The sequence below is a fragment of the Podarcis liolepis genome (assembly GCF_965112155.1).
Source record: "Podarcis liolepis genome assembly, chromosome: 13".
NCBI lineage: Eukaryota > Metazoa > Chordata > Lepidosauria > Squamata > Lacertidae > Podarcis > Podarcis liolepis.
The window spans coordinates 43,541,142-43,558,254 of record NC_139573.1 but is presented as its reverse complement, the minus strand read 5'-3'; the positions used below and the strand labels follow the sequence as shown (position 1 = coordinate 43,558,254).

At 48.8% G+C, this 17,113-nt stretch overlaps 2 protein-coding genes and 1 long non-coding RNA gene across 4 annotated transcripts; 1 reads left to right on the top strand and 2 right to left on the bottom strand.

The window, feature by feature from the left end:
* Window positions 1-142: 142 nt before the first annotated feature.
* Window positions 143-1,992, bottom strand: LOC310690848. Its single transcript, XR_014518202.1, has 2 exons — window positions 1,589-1,992; window positions 143-931 (listed from the first exon to the last, which is right to left on the bottom strand). It is a non-coding gene; the product is annotated as an uncharacterized lncRNA (long non-coding RNA).
* Window positions 1,993-4,776: 2,784 nt separating this feature from the next.
* LOC310691703 (uncharacterized protein) lies at window positions 4,777-13,345 on the bottom strand (the record flags this gene model as incomplete). Its single annotated transcript, XM_083471567.1, has 5 exons — window positions 4,777-4,986; window positions 5,870-5,946; window positions 9,297-9,408; window positions 11,908-12,121; window positions 13,056-13,345. 5 exons carry the CDS (start codon window positions 13,343-13,345, stop codon window positions 4,960-4,962), a joined length of 720 nt encoding a protein of 239 aa, XP_083327693.1. The 3' UTR covers window positions 4,777-4,959.
* ARL4D (ARF like GTPase 4D) lies at window positions 13,196-16,158 on the top strand. 2 transcript variants are annotated; one of them, XM_083472193.1, is made up of 2 exons: window positions 13,196-13,350; window positions 14,976-16,158. In XM_083472193.1, the coding sequence occupies exon 2, from the start codon at window positions 15,045-15,047 to the stop codon at window positions 15,636-15,638; it is 594 nt and encodes a 197-aa protein (XP_083328319.1). In that variant the 5' UTR covers window positions 13,196-13,350; window positions 14,976-15,044; the 3' UTR covers window positions 15,639-16,158. The 2 variants fall into 2 exon arrangements, with proteins under 2 accessions (XP_083328319.1, XP_083328318.1); XM_083472192.1 differs by having other exon boundaries at window positions 13,198-13,442.
* Window positions 16,159-17,113: the final 955 nt, after the last annotated feature.

Below are 17,113 nucleotides of genomic sequence, written 5' to 3'. Positions count from 1 at the left end.
TGTCGTCTCCTCCCTTCAATTGCAACTTTCCTGATTCCTTCAAGTTCTGGAAATCTGAAACCCATTGTAGGTGTGTGTGCAGGTATTTGTTTACCTGTTTTGCTTCTAACTGCATGACAACAAACTTCCACCCTAGCCGATGTTTTGTAGCAAATGAGCCAGATTTTAATTTTAATGTTTTTTGAAATACAAGTTGTTTTTTTTGTTCCACCAGATTTGTGCATGATAGCAGCTCTCCCATCCCTCGAAAAGTGTTTTTTGGGGTAGAGAACCAGCAGCCCACCACCTCATGGGGCCTAATAACGACCAGGCAGGTGGAAGTACTGGCGCCCCCAATCTGCAGACCCTCCCAATACAGAGCGCTGTGAGTCAGCTCAGAGAAGAGCCTAAAACCGTGCATTTAACACACAAGCACAACACACTAAGGCAGGACAGAGAAAGTGATTTGTGCAAGCCTGTTTCCCACACACACCCTGCCCGCTTTTCCTTTCCTGCCTCCTGTACCTGCAAAGGCCATTTTTATTTTTATTTTTTTCATACATGTTTTTTTGAATGAGCGTTTTGAAAACAATAAATACTGCAAACGTGCCTTCTGCAGTGACAGATGGAGGTAGACACCCTGGAGCTAGTGGGGAAATGGCCAGGGCTGTGCTCAGCTGATTAGCAAAACAGAAGTGGGCATTTTGTCCTAAGAGTGCACTTGGTGTGGCAAGTCCCCACACTTGTTGCTTCGGTGCATCTCCGTTCAAGTAGCAAGTCCTTTTACGTTGGATTGTTTTCTTTCACCGAATTATCCAGATTGGAGAAATCCAAATTAGTTGGAGCGGAAAGTGCAGGCTAGCCACTTGAACGAGGATGATATATGGGTGGTGTGGAAGTTTGCATACATGGGGTGCCCTGAGTCCACTTTAAACTGCCACATGTACATGCCCTAAGTCAGTGTTTTTCAACCACTGTTCCACGGCACACTAGTGTGCCGCGAGATGTTGCCTGGTGTGCCGCGAGATGTTGCCTGGAGGGAGGCAGGCGAGTCAGGCGGCGAGAGGCGGGGCGGCGGCGAGGAGAGGCCGCCCAGTGCGGGGCTCTCGCCGTCTGCCTGCCTGGCTGCCTGCGAGCTTGGCGGGCAGCGCCTCCGTCCGCAGCGCCCGCCTCGCGGCTCTCATTCCCTGCCGCTGCCAAAGCTCACCTAGCCAAGCCGCGCTCTCCTTCCTGCCTCGCTTTGCTGCCTCCTCCCCCCCACCCCCAAAGCTTGGAGGTTCCCCGGCGCCAACCCGCAGGTTTGACCCCCTTCTCACACCTGTTCGTGCTCCATGCACGGAATGGGGCGGATGGGGAGGAACGGGGCTCGCCGCTGCCTCCACTCGCCCTCCCCCCCTCCGCCGGCGGTCCCGCGATTCTTGGCTTTTTGGCGGTTGGCACAGAAGGAAGGCAAGGGGGAGGGGAAAAAATTGAAACTTACACTTTCGTGCGTCCCTCCCGGCGTGACGCTGCGCACTGACGTCACGGGGCTGTAATGGTGGTGTGCCTCGAGATTTTTTTCATGAAACAAGTGTGCCTTTGCCCAAAAAAGGTTGGGAAACACTGCGGCCTAAGTAAGCTTCCTTCCATACCAGCCCTTTTCTGTGAAACGGCTTTTGCTATGTTACATTTTACAGAGAGTCCAGAGGTGCAAATCTCTGCAACCCTGTGTTTGTATGTTTTTTCAGCCATGATTCGTAACGGATTCTATTTACTTTTGCAATAAAATGTGCAACTGCAGCACTGTCCTACGTGGAGTGGAAAAGATCTGAGGAAGCTTCTGGGGGGTTCTTACGCTTTTAATTAAAAGTTTCCTTTTTGCAGGTCCTACGTGTTTTATTAAAGGGACGTGGGTGGCACTGTGGGTTAAACCACAGAGCCTAGGACTTGCCGATCAGAAGGTCGGCGGTTCGAATCCCCGTGATGGGGTGAGCTCCCGTTGCTCAGTCACTGCTCCGGCCAACCTAGCAGTTCGAAAGCACATCAAAGTGCAAGTAGATAAATAGGTACCGCTCCGGCGGGAAGGTAAATGGCGTTTCTGTGCGCTGCTCTGGTTAGCCAGAAGCGGCTTAGTCATGCTGGCCACATGACCCAGAAGCTGTACGCCGGCTCCCTGGCCAATAAAGCGAGATGAGTGCCACAACCCCAGAGTCGGCCACGACTGGACCTAATGGTCAGGGGTCCCTTTACGTTTTACCTTTACGTGTTTTATTGCTTCTGGTTGATCAAGGTTGCAGAATTAGTGAAGAATAGCCTCTTAATGCCCTCAATGTCCGTTTCTGTTCCTGTGGCTGAAGATGGGGTGATTCTTCTAACACCAAAATGAGGCTCTTTTACTACTTCTTTTTAAAGTTAAAATGAAGAACTCAATCATCAAACCTACCCCCAGCCCCTAAAAGTGACATTGGGGGAATTGAGGGACTATCCATTGTTAACCCCCCAGCTTCAATCAACCAGAAGCAACTAAAATGGGAGGGCTTGCCAACAGGAAACTTTTCATTAATGTTGCAGACAACCTTTCATAAATGGGAACTAGTTTTAAGTACCGTATTTTTCGCCCTATAGGACGCACTTTTTCCCCTCCAAAAATGAAGGGGAAATCTGGGTGCGTCCTATGGGGCGAATGCAGGCTTTTGCTGAAGCTTGGAGAGTGAGAGGGGTCAGTGCACACCGACCCCTCTCGCTCTCCAGGCTTCAGGAACACATCCGCAGCCTAGGCAGCCCTACGGGAGGTCCCGCAAGGCTCCCCACGCTGCGGATAGCAGCCTGCTGCCCAGCGCAAGGGGCGCCCTGAAGCAGAGCGCCCCCCGCGCCAGGCAGACATTCGCAGCGTGGGGAGCCTTGCTGCGGATAGCAGCCTGCTGCCCAGCACGAGGGGCGCCCTGAAGCAGAGCGCCCCCCGCGCCAAGCAGACATCCGCAGCGTGGGGAGCCTTGCAGGAGTTCCCCGCAGGGCTCCCCACGCTGCGGATAGCAGCCTGCCGCCCAGCGCGAGGGGCGCCCTGAAGCAGAGCGCCCCTCGCGCCAGGCAGACATTGGCCAGCCCCACAAGCTCGGGGGACAGCAGGGAGGCGCAGCGCCGCCATCCCGCTGTTCCTCGACCTGGTTCTGTTTCCCCGACCTGCTTTTGGGGGGGAAATAAAGGGGAATTTTTTTTCCTTTATTTCCCCCCAAAAAACTAGGTGCGTCCTATGGGACGAAAAATAAGGTAAATACAGAAGAACCCTTGTCATGGGGAATGAGTATCACTGGGTTACTAGCATTACCTTAAGGAATGTGCAGAACCTGCATTTCAAATTCACTTCCAGCTAATCACAGACAAGCAAAGCCTCAGCAGGACTCTAGTGTGGATGCAAGCAACCTAAAGTCCTGCCCTAAGCAGCGACACCCACATTCTACCAAATTGTCTCCACCAGATCCCTCTCTAATCCTTTCTTCAAACCTCCCAAGGAAGGAGAACAGCGGGCTCCTGTTCTGCCGGTGATATTTCCCCCTATTTAAATCTAGTTTCCTTTTAGTGCTGGGCAACTGTTTGGCCACAACTTGCCGCAGTGGTCTCTGCAGGTTTAGGAATAATGTGATCCACCCAACACCACCCCAATTTAAGGCTGTGCAGCGGCTCAAAGTTTCAAGAGGAACAAACGTTTTGGAGAAAGCCATAGAACAAAAGAAATTACCGTGAAAATCCCTGAAACGAGAAGTAATCGACTATAGAATAACAAAAATAAAAAACTACTCAAAAATAGGGCTAAGGCGCTCCTCGCTGCTGATGTTAAAGAAAGGTATGAAAGCCTCAATGACAAGTTTTAAACAAAATGCTTCCTCGAGTTTACAAAGAAGTTTTAAACAAAACCCTGTTTAAAGTTTTAAACATAGCCCTGACTGCTGATGATTCTTTAACATCAGCAGTCAGGAGCGCTTCAGCCCTGTTTTTGAGTCTGTTTGAAACTTAAAACCTCAGTTACTTAGTAGGGCTATGTTTAAAACTTGTCTGAGTCTCTGCCCAGTTTTTGAGTTTGTTTGAAACTTCAAACCTCAATTACTTATTGCTACTGCTTGGTTCTCTTAAATAGGGTTATGTTTAGAACTTTTTTGAGTTTCTGCCCTGTTTCTTGAGTTTGTTTGAATACTTTAAAACCTCAATTTCTTATCACTACTGCTTATTCTCTTAAATACGGCTATGTTTAAAACTTGTCATTGAGATTTTCATACCTTTTTTGTAAACTCGAGGAAGCATTTCCAGCCCTGCTCTTGAGCTGGTTTAATATCACTTAAAATCTTATAACTTCTTTATTTCCTTCTGAGGAAACTGATTAGTTCAGTGAAACGAGTTTTGTAGCCGGCATCTCGTTAAGTTTTTGTTTAATTCTAGTTTATTTTTTAATTTTTGTTATTCTATAGTCGATTACTTCTCGTTTCAGGGATTTTCACAGTAATTTCTTTTGTTCTGTGTAATCTCTTGGTTCCGTGACTGTCTTTTTTTCACTGGTAGAACAGGCATAGGCAAACTCCGGCCCTCTAGATGTTTGGGACTACAATTCCCATCATCATTCCCGTGACCACTGGCCCTGTTAGCTAGGGATGATGGGAATTGTAGTAGTCAATTGAGCTGTAGTCCCAAAGCTGGAGGGCCGGAGTTTGCCTATGCCTGCCATAGAATAACAGAAATGTAGAAGAGATCCCTGGGTGATCTAGTCCAACCCCCTGCAATAACTTTAGTTATGCTCAGTTCTGCATAAAGGAGTGTGGTTTCAGTCTGTGACTCTGGAAAGCTTTCATTTTATGGTTAGGGAGGGTGGGAGAACTCATGGGCACAACCACTAAACTCCGTGTTTTGCCCCGGAAAAGTGCTTTTACAGCACATACAATGGACACCATTTTTCCTTCCAGGTCCAAGTTGCAGAGGAAGCTTTTCTCCCTGCTGTTGCCAGCTGCTCAGTTGTTACCACTGCTGTATGTACTCTGTAGTCTAAAAGAGAAAAGAGAGGCCATCAGTATCGGATTGAATCCAACAACAACGAATCCACACATTTCACAATGTTTCCTCCTCCATTCCAACAGACTGGTTTTGGCAAAACATTTGAGAACTTCGTTGTCCAGTTCTACCCAGACATAACTCAGTTGGTGCTGATAATGCCAAGGTTGCAGATTGGATAGCCTATGATCTTCAGGCGCCCTTCCAGCTCAATGATTCTACGTAGAATGCTGATGCATGTTTTATTTAAATCTATGTAGTTGAGGACCTCATAGCTAATATGCCGATGTTAAAAAATTAGGAAGGAGAGATCTGAAGGGGAGCGAGGACAGGAATGAGCAGAACGAGAATGGCCATTTGAGGCATAGAGAAGACCACAAACCTCAGTGAGGAGAACAATGTGAGTAAGAGAGAGGTTCACTGCCGGCTGCACTCAAAACAGGCTGCCCTGCCCAAAGGTTGCAGCCAAGAGGTCATTGATTCATAAAAGGTAAAGGGACCCCTGACCATTAGGTCCAGTCGTGGCTGACTCTGGGGTTACGGCGCTCATCTCGCTTTACTGGCCGAGGGAGCAGGCGTACAGCTTCCGGGTCATGTGGCCAGCAGGACTAAACCGCTTCTGGCGAACCAGAGCAGCGCACAGAAACGCCGTTTACCTTCCCGCCAGAGCGGTACCTATTTATCTACTTGCACTTTGACGTGCTTTCGAACTGTTAGGTTGGCAGGAGCTGGGACCGAGCAACGGGAGCTCACCCCGTCGTGGGGATTCGAATCGCCGACCTTCTGATCAGCAAGTCCTAGGCTCTGTGGTTTAACCCACAGCGCCACCCATATCCCCATTGATTCATAACTCCCCGCTTTTCCCTTTCTGACTCACCGAGTATCTTTTCAACAGCTTGCCACTGTGATTCGGCACATGGTCCGTTCTGCACAGGCAAGAGTCAGCATGGACCTCTGCGAGAAATTAAAAGGGGAAAACCAAGATGTATACATTTGGAGGAACTTAAAAAGAGCCAGGGCCCAAGCTCTGAGACATGTTATGACGGCACAGACTCCCAGTCTCTCAGGACCGAGGAACCACAGGCTGGTTAGGGTGGAAGGAAGGCATTCTGGATCACAGCCAAGTTTGAGCCTCTCTTAGGAAGACAGAGCTAGCAACTGCATACTCAGATCAGCTTCCTTTTATTCCATAAGGTGATGACATCTACCTCCCAGGCCTGTTGTAAAGAAAATGCAGTGGGTCTGTGCATCTGGCTACTAAACAAAAGGTTGGTGGTTCAAGCCCACCCAAGGATGGCTGTGGGCAGGACTTCCTACATTGCAGGGAGTTTAACTAGATACCTGAAGGAGCGTCTCCACCCTCATCGTTCACTGAGGTCCAACACCGAGGGCCTTCTGGCGGTTCCCTCACTGCGAGAAGCCAAGTTACAGGGAACCAGGCAGAGGGCCTTCTCAGTGGTGGCACCCACCCTGTGGAATGCCCTCCCACCAGATATCAAAGTTGAAAACAACTAGCAGACTTTTAGGATACATTTGAAGGCAGCCCTGTTTAGGGAAGCTCTTAATATCTGAAGGACTATTGTATTTTAGTATTTTGTTGGAAGCCGCCCAGAGTGGCTGGGGAAACCCAGCCACATGGGAGGGGTATAAATAATAAATTGTTGCTGCTGCTGCTGTTGTTGGTTGTTATAGTTGACTCTTGGGTTCCCTTCCAGCTCTACAATTCTATGATCTTATGAATGTCTGCAGGAAGCACTTTGGGCACCTGAAACCTATAAATGGCAAGGTGTCTTGCAATACCTTCTGAGATTTAAAGCAGTGATGAGAAGCCTGCAGATCTCATGCTGTTGGACTCCACTTCCCATCAGCTCCACCCAGAAGGACCAATGGACATGGTTAACGGGAACTGTAGTTCACCACCAGGAGGCCCACAAGCTCTCTACTCTTGATTTCAGGACGTCTCGCACAAGGGTACCTGCACCTGATGAGTTTGGTACGACTCGCACACTTTTAATCTCAGTCTACTCTCAAACCAACGTATCATGCCCATGGTCCACAAGCTTCGTTCAGACGGTCCACGGCATGTCTGGATTTGTGGCTAAAGATGGAAGGTGGTAAATAGCGATACTGAATTTTATTTGTATTTTTACTGCTTCTGGTATTGTACTGTATTGTATTACAACTTGAATTTTATGAATTGTTTACAAATTGAATTTCATAAAATTCAAGTTGTAATGCAGCTAAAAACAGTGCTTAATGAATAAAATAAGCAATAACAATACCCAGTGCTTTTTTCCCCTAGAAAAATAGGTGCCAGTACTCACCATGAAGTTGTTAAAGTAAGTGTCACACTTTTTAACACCCCCCCCCCCAAAAAGGAGTTTTTCCTCCTGGGAAAAACAGCACTGGCAATTCAATTAAAAACCATACAGCATTTAGCGTTGTGCATTACTATTGCTACAACAGGCAGAAAAATCTTTAATTGGTCTTCCAAGATGTACAGCAAGTTCCGCGGGGAAATGAGTTCAGGAGCCACTGTCCGAACCTATTTTGGCATCTCCCTTTAGCTCCGACAGGTCAGATGTTTGCAGGAAGAGCTCATTTCGTTTACGATATGTTTTGTTGGTTTCGCTTGGCAACATATGAATTTGCAGAAGAAGCTGCCATCCCTAAACCACAAGCAGCGCTTCTAGTGGAACTTGATTGAGCGCCCTCATCCCCCGAATCATGTTGAAATTGTAGCCTGACCTGTGGAGACTGCCCATGCTGCAATCCTGGGCACACTTGCGCAAGTCCCACTGAACGCCTGTTTTCTAGCGCGACAAACCCTTGTAATTTGACCTCTGTCTTACAAGGGAGGGTACACGGCTAGGTTAGCCTACACCTGATTTTCCAATACCTCCAGTGCATGAATATTTCAAAGCTCAAGCTCAGTCACAATGGAGGCTGAGGATCTGTTAACAGCTCATCTTGTGTGTGTGAAAGCCAGGTTAGTTTCAATGTAATGAAAGGCTTACTTTGTTAATTCTGGGCAGGATGAACTGTACAGTGGTGCCCCGCAAGACGAATGCCTCGCAAGACGGAAAACTCGCTAGACGAAAGAGTTTTCCGTTTTGGAGGTGCTTCGCAAAACGAATTCCCTATGGGCTTGCTTCGCAAGACGACAATGTCTTGCGAGTTCCTGCTGGTTTTTTCCTCCCCCCCTTTTTCTAAGCCGCTAAGCCGCTTATCAGCTGATCCGATCAGCAGATAAGCCGCTAATAGCGCTAATCCGCTAATCCGTCAATGGAAAAAACCGCTAGACGAAGAGAATCACAGAACGGATTCTTTTCGTCTTGCGAGGCACCACTGTATCTTTGAAGAATGGTTATCAGATGGAAGGCACTGACTAATTCTTTCCCGTGGCAGAAGAGTACCCAAATTAAGGCACTAATTTGCACACCCCAAACACATTCGAAGTGTGCTGCAGAAGGCCACATGGCAAAGTGAGTTTCTGACCTTTTAATATGAGACATTTTTTTTCTACTTGTGTTATAAAAAGGTAAAGGGACCCCTGACCTTTAGGTCCATTCGTGGCCGACTCTGGGGTTGCGGCGCTCATCTCGCTTTACTGGCTGAGGAAGCCGGCGTACAACTTCCAGGTCATGTGGCCAGCATGACTAAGCCACTTCAAGATGATAGACTATGCCAAAATGGCAAAATTAACTGGGAAGCTCAGAAATCAAGAAGACAAGAACTTTAAAAAAAAAGAATGGGAAAAGTTTATAATTTATATACAAGACCACTGCAAGTAGGTTAAAACATTGGCAGGATTTTAATCACATTTGTAAAGTAACAGAAACTATGGACAATTCAGAAGGAAAAAATATTTGGATAAATATTGACATGCAGTTGTAATTATTTTCCTTAGGACCCATGAAAGGGATAGGGGGAAGTCAGGAGATTCAGAGTAATCTCAGATTTTGGATTTTGAATTGATGTTTGTTGTGTGTTTATAAAAATGAAATTTTTTTAAAAGAGAGATTTATTTCTCCCAGGTTGGTCAGCCTCACCTGTCCCTCACTTCCCTCTGCAGCAGGTACAGAAACCACCTTCTTGGGCCTACGATTGGTCTTGTCCGCTCAATTTGCCAGAGCCTGCCTTTGCCTGCAGGGGACGTCCCTCACTCACCGAGGGTTTGAGATACCTTAGACATTCCTTTCCAGAGGCTGGGTCCAGGGGCTAGCCTAGGTAGGTGATGTTCATGGACAAGGCATCTCTGAAAACCCCCTTCTCTTGTAACATCTTCCCACCCTTCCCCTTACCTTGGGAGACTGGAGTCTGAGACACGGTGTTGGAGGGCGGTGGGATTGAGCATTTTGCTTGGATATCCCTCAAAACATGGTCATGCTGCTGTCCTCCATAGGCGCCTCTCGCCTGCATGCAACCACAGACACGCAAAGTGAAAACTGCCATGTTACTTTTCCCTGGCTAATACCTGCCCATCCTGGACCAGGTGTGCATTTTCCAGTTCCTTCCCCTTCTGCAACAGCCCTTTGGATTTCTCCCTTTTCAGCCTGGGTAACTGTCTAATTATTATTATTATTGATTTGTACCCTGCCCATTTGATTGGGTTGCCCCAGCCACTCTGGGCAGCTTCCAACACATATAAAAACATAACAAAACATTAAACATTAAAAAGCTTCCCTATACAAGGCTCCCTTTCTGTTCTGCTGCCAATGGGTAGCTCATCTGCTTCCACTTTTTATGTTGCCTTAGTTTTGACGGGAATGTGGCTTCACCATTTATGCAGCGATTGCTGATATATAGACAAAATTTCCCTTGCCAATCCTTCCGAACTCCTTCCCTTCCCCTCTGACTTCTGCACCCGACAAATTTAGTTCCTTATTCCTCAGTTCCCATCTTCTACTATGCTCCACTTGCAGGCTCCAAGGCTACACTGACTGGCAGCAGCCTTCCTGGGTTCCAGACGAGAGTCATTCGCAGTCCGATCTGAAGACTATTCAAGGATTGGACCTGAAAAACCTCTGCAGACAAAGCTATGGGCCTCCCCACTTTTCCCTCACAAGGTCCCCTACCCAATCCCTTGGCCTCTCTAGTTGTTGTTATTATTTATTCAATTTATCCACTGCCCTTCATCCAAGATCACAGGGCAGTTTACAGTATAAAAACACAAAAATACATAACATAATAACAAACAAAACAATACCCACCCCAGTTTAAAAGGCCACAGATGGTTAAATTGGCCGAAGGCCGGGGAGAAGAGGAATGCTTTTGCCTGGAGCCTAAAGATATGTAATGTAATGCAAACCTTCCTGGGGAGAACAGCCCACAAGTGGGGAGCCACCACAGAAAAGGCCCCGCTATTGTGCTGCCACCCCCCGGACCTCTGGTGCAGGAGGCACATAAGAAGTGCCTCAGGTGGTGATTGCAGGGTCTGGGCCGGTTCATATGAGAGATGCTGTCCTTGAGGTACTGAAAGGATCAAGTGGCTGTGGAGGCTGAAAGCCTTGCAGATCTTGGGCAGCTGCTGGTGGTCAGAGAAGACAACAAGACACAGGAGCCAACTCCTAGGGGCCAAGGTCCCTTCGTCACATTCCTAAAATATTTGAGGGGGGCCGCTTTCCCAAGTTGCCATTCAAATGGTGTACATGTACCATGTCTTGTGATCAATTATGTGGGGCTGGGCTTACCTGAAGGAGCATCTCCACCCCCATCATTCTGCCCGGACACTGAGGTCCAGCGCTGAGGGCCTTCTGGCGGTTCCCTCCGTGCGAGAAGCCAAGCTACTGGGAACCAGGCAGAGGGCCTTCTCGGTGGTGGCACCTGCCCTGTGGAATGCCCTCCCACCAGATGTCAAAGAGAATAACAACTACCAGACTTTTAGAAGACATCTGAAGGCAGCCCTGTTTAGGAAAGCTTTTAATGTTTGGTGCATTACTGTATTTTAATATTTTGTTGGAAGCCACCCAGAGTGGCTGGGGAAGCCCAGCCAGATGAGCGGGGTATAAATAAATAATAATAATAATTATTATTATTATTATTATTATTATTATTATTATTATTATACCTGATCGTCGCCACCCCCCAAAATTACAGTGGTACCTCAGGTTACAGATGCTTCAGGTTACAGACTCGCTAACCCAGAAATAGTACCTCGGGTTAAGAACTTTGCTTCAGGATGAGAACAGAAATTGTGTGGTGGCAGCGGGAGGCCCCGTTAGCTAAAGTGGTACCTCAGGTTAAGAACAGTTTCTGGTTAAGAACAGGTACCTTGGGTTCAGGTTCTGAACCCGAGGTACCACTGTACAGTGGTACCTCTGGTTACGTACTTAATTCGTTCCAGAGGTCTGTTCTTAACCTGAAACTGTTCTTAACCTGAAGCACCACTTTAGCTAATGGGGCCTCCTGCTGTTGCTGCACCGCCAAAGAACGATTTCTGTTCTCATCCTGAAGCAAAGTTCTTAACCTGAGGTACTATCAGTGGCGTAGTGCGGGTTGTCAGCACCCGGGGCAATGCAAGTAATTTGCGCCCCCTAACCCGCGGATTTGCGCCCCCTAACCCGTGGATTTGCGCCCCCTAACCCTAACCCCCAGATGTTGCGCCCGGTGCGGCCGGCCCCCCCTGCACCCCCCACGCTACGCCACTGGCTACTATTTCTGGGTTAGCGGAGTCTGTAATCTGAAAGGTCTGTAACCTAAAGCGGATGTAACCTGAGGTACCACTGTATTCAAGTTGGCATGCCTGCAACTAGATGAACAACACCAACCAGATAATGCAGCGCTTTGTGACTCCCATCATATTCTCCCCTGTGCCCCACATTTTCCCATCCTCTGTTGGGGAATTTTTTGCGCCCCCCTTTTAAACGACCCTCCTGGACCTGAGGTTTCTCCTCGTCTCCCTTGCCCAGGTACCTGCATCTGCCAGCATCTGCGCTCCAGCTGCATCTGCCTGCGCCGCGCTTCCCAGTGGTAGGCGCCCGCCTTGGGCTGCCCGCCGGACCGCCTGCAGCCGCGGGCAGCCGCGGTGGCACCGTCGCCGAGGCCCGTCGGGTCACACAATGCCGCGATGCCCGGGCAACTGGGAAGACGCCGCCGCCGCCGCCCCACCTGCCGCCCGCTGCCGCACCTGGCCGCCAGGGGGCGGCAGAAACCAGGCGCTGCTTCTCCCAGTCCTTGCCTGGCGGAGGCGCGTCCTGGGAGCGCGCGACTGATTTAGCACCCCGGGGTGCGTGCCAGGCGCTGCACCCAGGCAGGGGAAAGCTTCTTTGCAAGATCTCGCCCAAAAAGAGCGGGCGAGAAGACAAACGATGACCCAGAAAAGCAGCAAACGAAAACCCGGGGATGGAGGGAAGCGGGAATCTGGGAAGTTTGCAAGCAAAATGCAAAAGTCGGTGCAAAATTGCTGGTTGCAATTATCCTGTGCGCGAACGATCGCCGTAAAAAAGCAAAAAAATAGGGGAAGAGAGAACAGCACGTGCTCGTGTTTGTTATTTCTTGGATCTCAAAGCTGCAGGACTGAAAACCAGGCTCCGGGGGGAATTAGAATTTTGCCTTTGCATGTCCCCGCGCGGAGAAAGCTAGCTTGTAAAGGAGACGGTCCCTTCTCCCTTGCTTTCTACATGCAAGAAATGTGGATTTATTTATATCCAGCCTTTCCCTCCCCCGACAAGGACTCAAAAGGCGGCCTTTGGCCGGTTGACATCCCATGTCCTTTTAAATGTGTCTGTGGTTTCTTTTGCATAGAATCGCAGAGCTGGAAGGGAGGCTCATGTGGCCTAGTCCAACCGTCTGCAACGCGGGGATCTTTTCGCCCGCGACGCCGAGATTAAGCGTCTCGCGTCCACGGACCGAGCTCATTCTTGTTTTATCCACGACGCATTTTGCGCTCTGTGTTGTGAGCCGCCAAGGACGGGAAGCATGCAAATCTATAACTAATAATAATAATAATAATAATTTTTTTAAAAATGCCTCCAGATTGCTGCAAGCAAAAAAAAGAATAGTCCTCGATCGGAGCTCGCACGTTCAAAACTCCGTGCCCAGGGACCGAGCGCACCGCGCGCCTTTGGAGAAGAAAGCGCTTGCAGTTCCCAGGCGGAGGCGGAGGCGGCGCTGTCGAGGGCGCGCTCCCGATTGGTCCGATCCAGGAAGCCTTCCCCGCAGCCGCATCTCGGGCGCTGGTTGGCTTCGGGAGCGCTGACACCGCCCAGCTGGCCTCGCCTTTCCTCTCCCCGGGAGGCGAGAGGCATCCGCGGGCGAGCTGGGCGCGTGGAGAGCCCGGGCTGCGGACGGCTGCTCGGCGAAGGTGCTGCTGCTGCTGCTGCTGCTGTTGCTGCGGCGGCGGAATCCCCATGGAAGGTAATCTCTCTCTCGATCTCTGGAGTCTGCGATCCCTTCTAGGCTTCCCCGGTTCTCAATTCGGCCCGCTTTCGCCGCAGACGCGGAACTCGGTAGGAGAGGGTGTCCCTGAGCGTGTACAGAGTTCATTTTTTAATCGCCCGGGACTGTGGGATTTGGGCGGGCGCGTCCGCTTGCTTGGAAAAAAAGGCTTTCCGAATCGGAGGGTGGCTTTTCCCAGCTTCTCTTTCTACAGACTCGACACCGTCTGCCCTTGCTCTCCTCCCCCCCTTTTTTTAAACAGCTTAGTTGAAATAAGGTGACTTAATAGCTTGCCTGTTCTGGCCCATCAGCCTCATGTTGTCGCTCTGTTACTGTTTAATTAATTGGATGGTTTTGATCCTTTTTAATTTTTGTTTTGCTTATTGCATTTCTTATGTGCTGTTGGAAGCAACTCTTGATATCATGTTGGCGGAAAGGGTGGTCTGCACACTTGGAGGAATAATTCAGAGTCCTTTGAAAATATGCAATTATCTTTCCCCCCTGTAACCTCCAGCCATAACTTGACTTGAGCGCGACTGAATCTCATGCCCAGCCCAGCACTTTTTTGTGCATACCTTTCAGTAAACATTCAGCTGATATTGCAGCAGTAGAGAGGGTTGTGTTTGGAAGGCTGCTTCTTCCTGAGATAGATTCCCATCTTCGGAGAGTTTTTGAGCACAGATCCTGGCCAAAGGACCGCTTTAGGCTCTGTCTGCCACCAGTCATGGTGTCTATTTAAAGTAATACTGCTTCTATCTTTGGCCAGTAATCCAAAGGTATTGAGGGGGAGGACTGTAAGTCTTTGAGGGGGGAGGATAGCTCCCCCCCCCCCGGCACTTAAAATCTTAATAATAATAATCACTGCTTCAGATTCCTTCTTACTTTGAGGCTACATGACTTCTACATGACTACATGACTTCTCTGTAGTGGCACCAGTGTTTTCAAAACACACACAAAAAACGCCTCTCTACAGCTTCCTCACTTCTTACTTAAAACTACAACAAAAAACTTTTTAGTCTTTTAAACTTAGTGTCTTTCTCTTGTCCTTTATAGAGATGTTGCCATTGTGCTGTTCCTTGCTGTTACAGGCTGTGGTGGTGTTGTTGTTAATGTATTATTTTACAGTGTTATTTTTTTAGTGTGTTAACTATTTTTGAAACGAATACGGAAAAAGTAGCAAGTAAATGTTTTAAAATAAACTAAGGGAAAGGAAAGTTACCAGCTAATGTGGATCTGCAAATAGGCACGATTCAGCTCCTCTGAAAACCAGTTTCTCCGGATCGATTGTCCTCTTTGTGAATTCAGGTTTTCTGGGAAGGAGGTTTCTTTAGGGTTTGTGAAAGTGTTGCTTGAATCGAGGAATTTGAGATGTTTAGCTGAGGGATTACTTTGGCATCTGAAGAGTAGACTCAAAAGCATTACGGATAGTTCACCAAAAAAATAAATGTTCCAATTTCCCCTGTTTATTTGATCTGCATGTCTTTAACAATACCTCCCCCCCCAAAAAAAAGCTGCATCTTCAAGCATTGCCCATAGTGACACAAAGTATGTGCGCATGGGTTTGTATTTTGCATTAACTGTATCTCTGTGTCTTGTTGCCACAGTTCCACAACTGCTGTGAGCGGAAAAATCATCCGGCAACGCTTCAAAGTTTGGCTGTGCTCCGGAGGACTATGGGAAACCAGCTGGCCCCAGTGCCCCCATTCATGCCCCATTTGCAGGCCTTGCACGTGGTGGTTGTTGGGCTGGATGCAGCCGGCAAAACGTCGCTGCTGTACCGCTTGAAGTTCCAGGAGTTTGTCAAGAGCGCGCCCACGAAGGGCTTCAACATGGAGAAGATCCGGGTGCCGCTGGGAGGTTCGCGCGCCATCACTTTCCAGGTGTGGGACGTTGGCGGCCAGGAGAAGCTGCGCCCCCTCTGGAAATCCTACATGCGCCGCACGGATGGCGTCGTGTTTGTGGTGGACTCTTCAGAGGCCGAGCGGCTGGAGGAGGCCCGCGTGGAGTTGCACAAGATCGTCCGCTCCTCGGAAAACCAGGGCGTCCCCATGTTGGTGCTGGCCAACAAACAGGATGTGGCCCAGGCCCTCTCGGTAGCCGAGGTGGAGAAGTTCCTGGGTCTGCCCGAACTCTGCGCCTCCACCTCGAACCACATCCAGGGCTGCAGCGCTGTCAGCGGACAGGGCCTTCAGCAAGGCCTGGAAAAACTCTACGAAATGATTCTTAAGCGCAAAAAAGCCCTTCGCACCAGCAAGAAGAAGCGCTGACAAACTGGCGTGTGAGATTATCTCGGGGGGATTCAGACATTTTGCGCCCGGACCGCAGTTTTTTGCCACCCCGGGACATTGTTTCGGAACAATGCGAGGTTGCAGATCAGACAATTTCCTCTTTGGTGACTCTGCTTTTTGGACTTATGAATTGTGGAGCATTTGTGCCCTCGTTTTTGTATTTTTATGTTGTGAACCACCTTGTGATCTTCGGGTGGTGGGTAGTATACAGACTGAATAAATAATAGGGATAATACCTGCCATGGGCAGTAAGAAAGCATCTTGGCAGCCTTCCCTGCCCTGGATTCCCCTGGATTTCTCCCCCCGGGAGAAAGGGGGAATTTTCCAAAGAGTTGGAGGTCCGTCATGCGCCAACCGCATTATTTGTTTATATCTTTTCAAAAAGAAAGCATAATGTTTTCTGGGCTCCCCACCCCTGTTTTTCTGTTGTTTTTTGTAGAAAACAAACCTTAAATTATTAAAAAAAACAAACATTCTTTTCAGAGTTGGGGACGAGGCATTTATGTCATCTTTTGTGCACAGGGTTGAGGGAGGGTTTTGGCATGCTAAGGGGATGGACCAGATGATAAAGGAAAAACGCAGAGCTGCTTGCTTGCAGTGTTAGAAACTGAGATGGGAGGAGCTAAAGGGCACCTTGAACCTAGGTTATGGGCGCAACAACGGGATGTTTTACAACAAGAATACAAAGCTGAAAATGAATGAACTGCAGCTAAAATATTATGTTCATTTTCCCCATGGTCTAGTCCTTCCCCTGCCCACCCCCCTCATATTCTTAAGAGGGTCTCTTCTCCAGTCTTCAAAGAGTAGCTGGAAGTGGGGAGACAGAAAAAGTCCTCCTTTCCTTCCACACTGCAGTTTCAATCTGAAATCTTAGGCTCAGCAACTGCTCACGCTAATGAAATTCCCTGTCACAAAATGCGCCCAGAACAATGGGAGTTTCGAACGTGGCTTGCATGATGTTTATAAAGATTCTTTGTAAACATCGTGCCTCCTGGAACCGAAGGTAATGCTTAAACCTCTGCAGGAAGAGAGGCTGGAGCTCACAGCTTTTCAGGGCCTTTAGTTTTCTACCCACAAACCTCTGGATACATCCCCATGAGTTGTTCCTGCTCTGTAGTGAAGACAGGCTTATGCTGGAAGACAAGGACTCGTGAGTTCCTTTACATGTCCCAGTGATTATCATCATTAGGTACCCACAGCTAGCTCCTCAGTATCTGGGAATGGGGACACCCAGGTTGTCACTTCTAGGGAGGCTCTGGGCGTAGCACTATTCCTTTTGGAGATGAAGGACTGGTTGCCGTGCTCCCAGTTTCCTCTTCTGGTGATAGAGACTGCCTGCGTTGACTTGGGAGAGGAGGAGGGGAGGGGTGTGTTTGACGCGAGGGGCTTTGCGTTGCTGTAAAATTCCATCTGCTTTTGCGCTGTTTCCCCCTCCCCAGTTTTCCATGAGCCTT

Excerpts from the sequence above, each read along its gene's own strand:
- ARL4D (XM_083472192.1), top strand. The coding sequence starts at position 13,344 with ATGGAAGGTAATCTCTCTCTCGATCTCTGGAGTCTGCGATCCCTTCTA. Across the intron at positions 13,443-14,975 it reads CGCCGCAGACGCGGAACTCG|TTCCACAACTGCTGTGAGCG; the intron begins GTAGGAGAGGGT and ends TTGTTGCCACAG.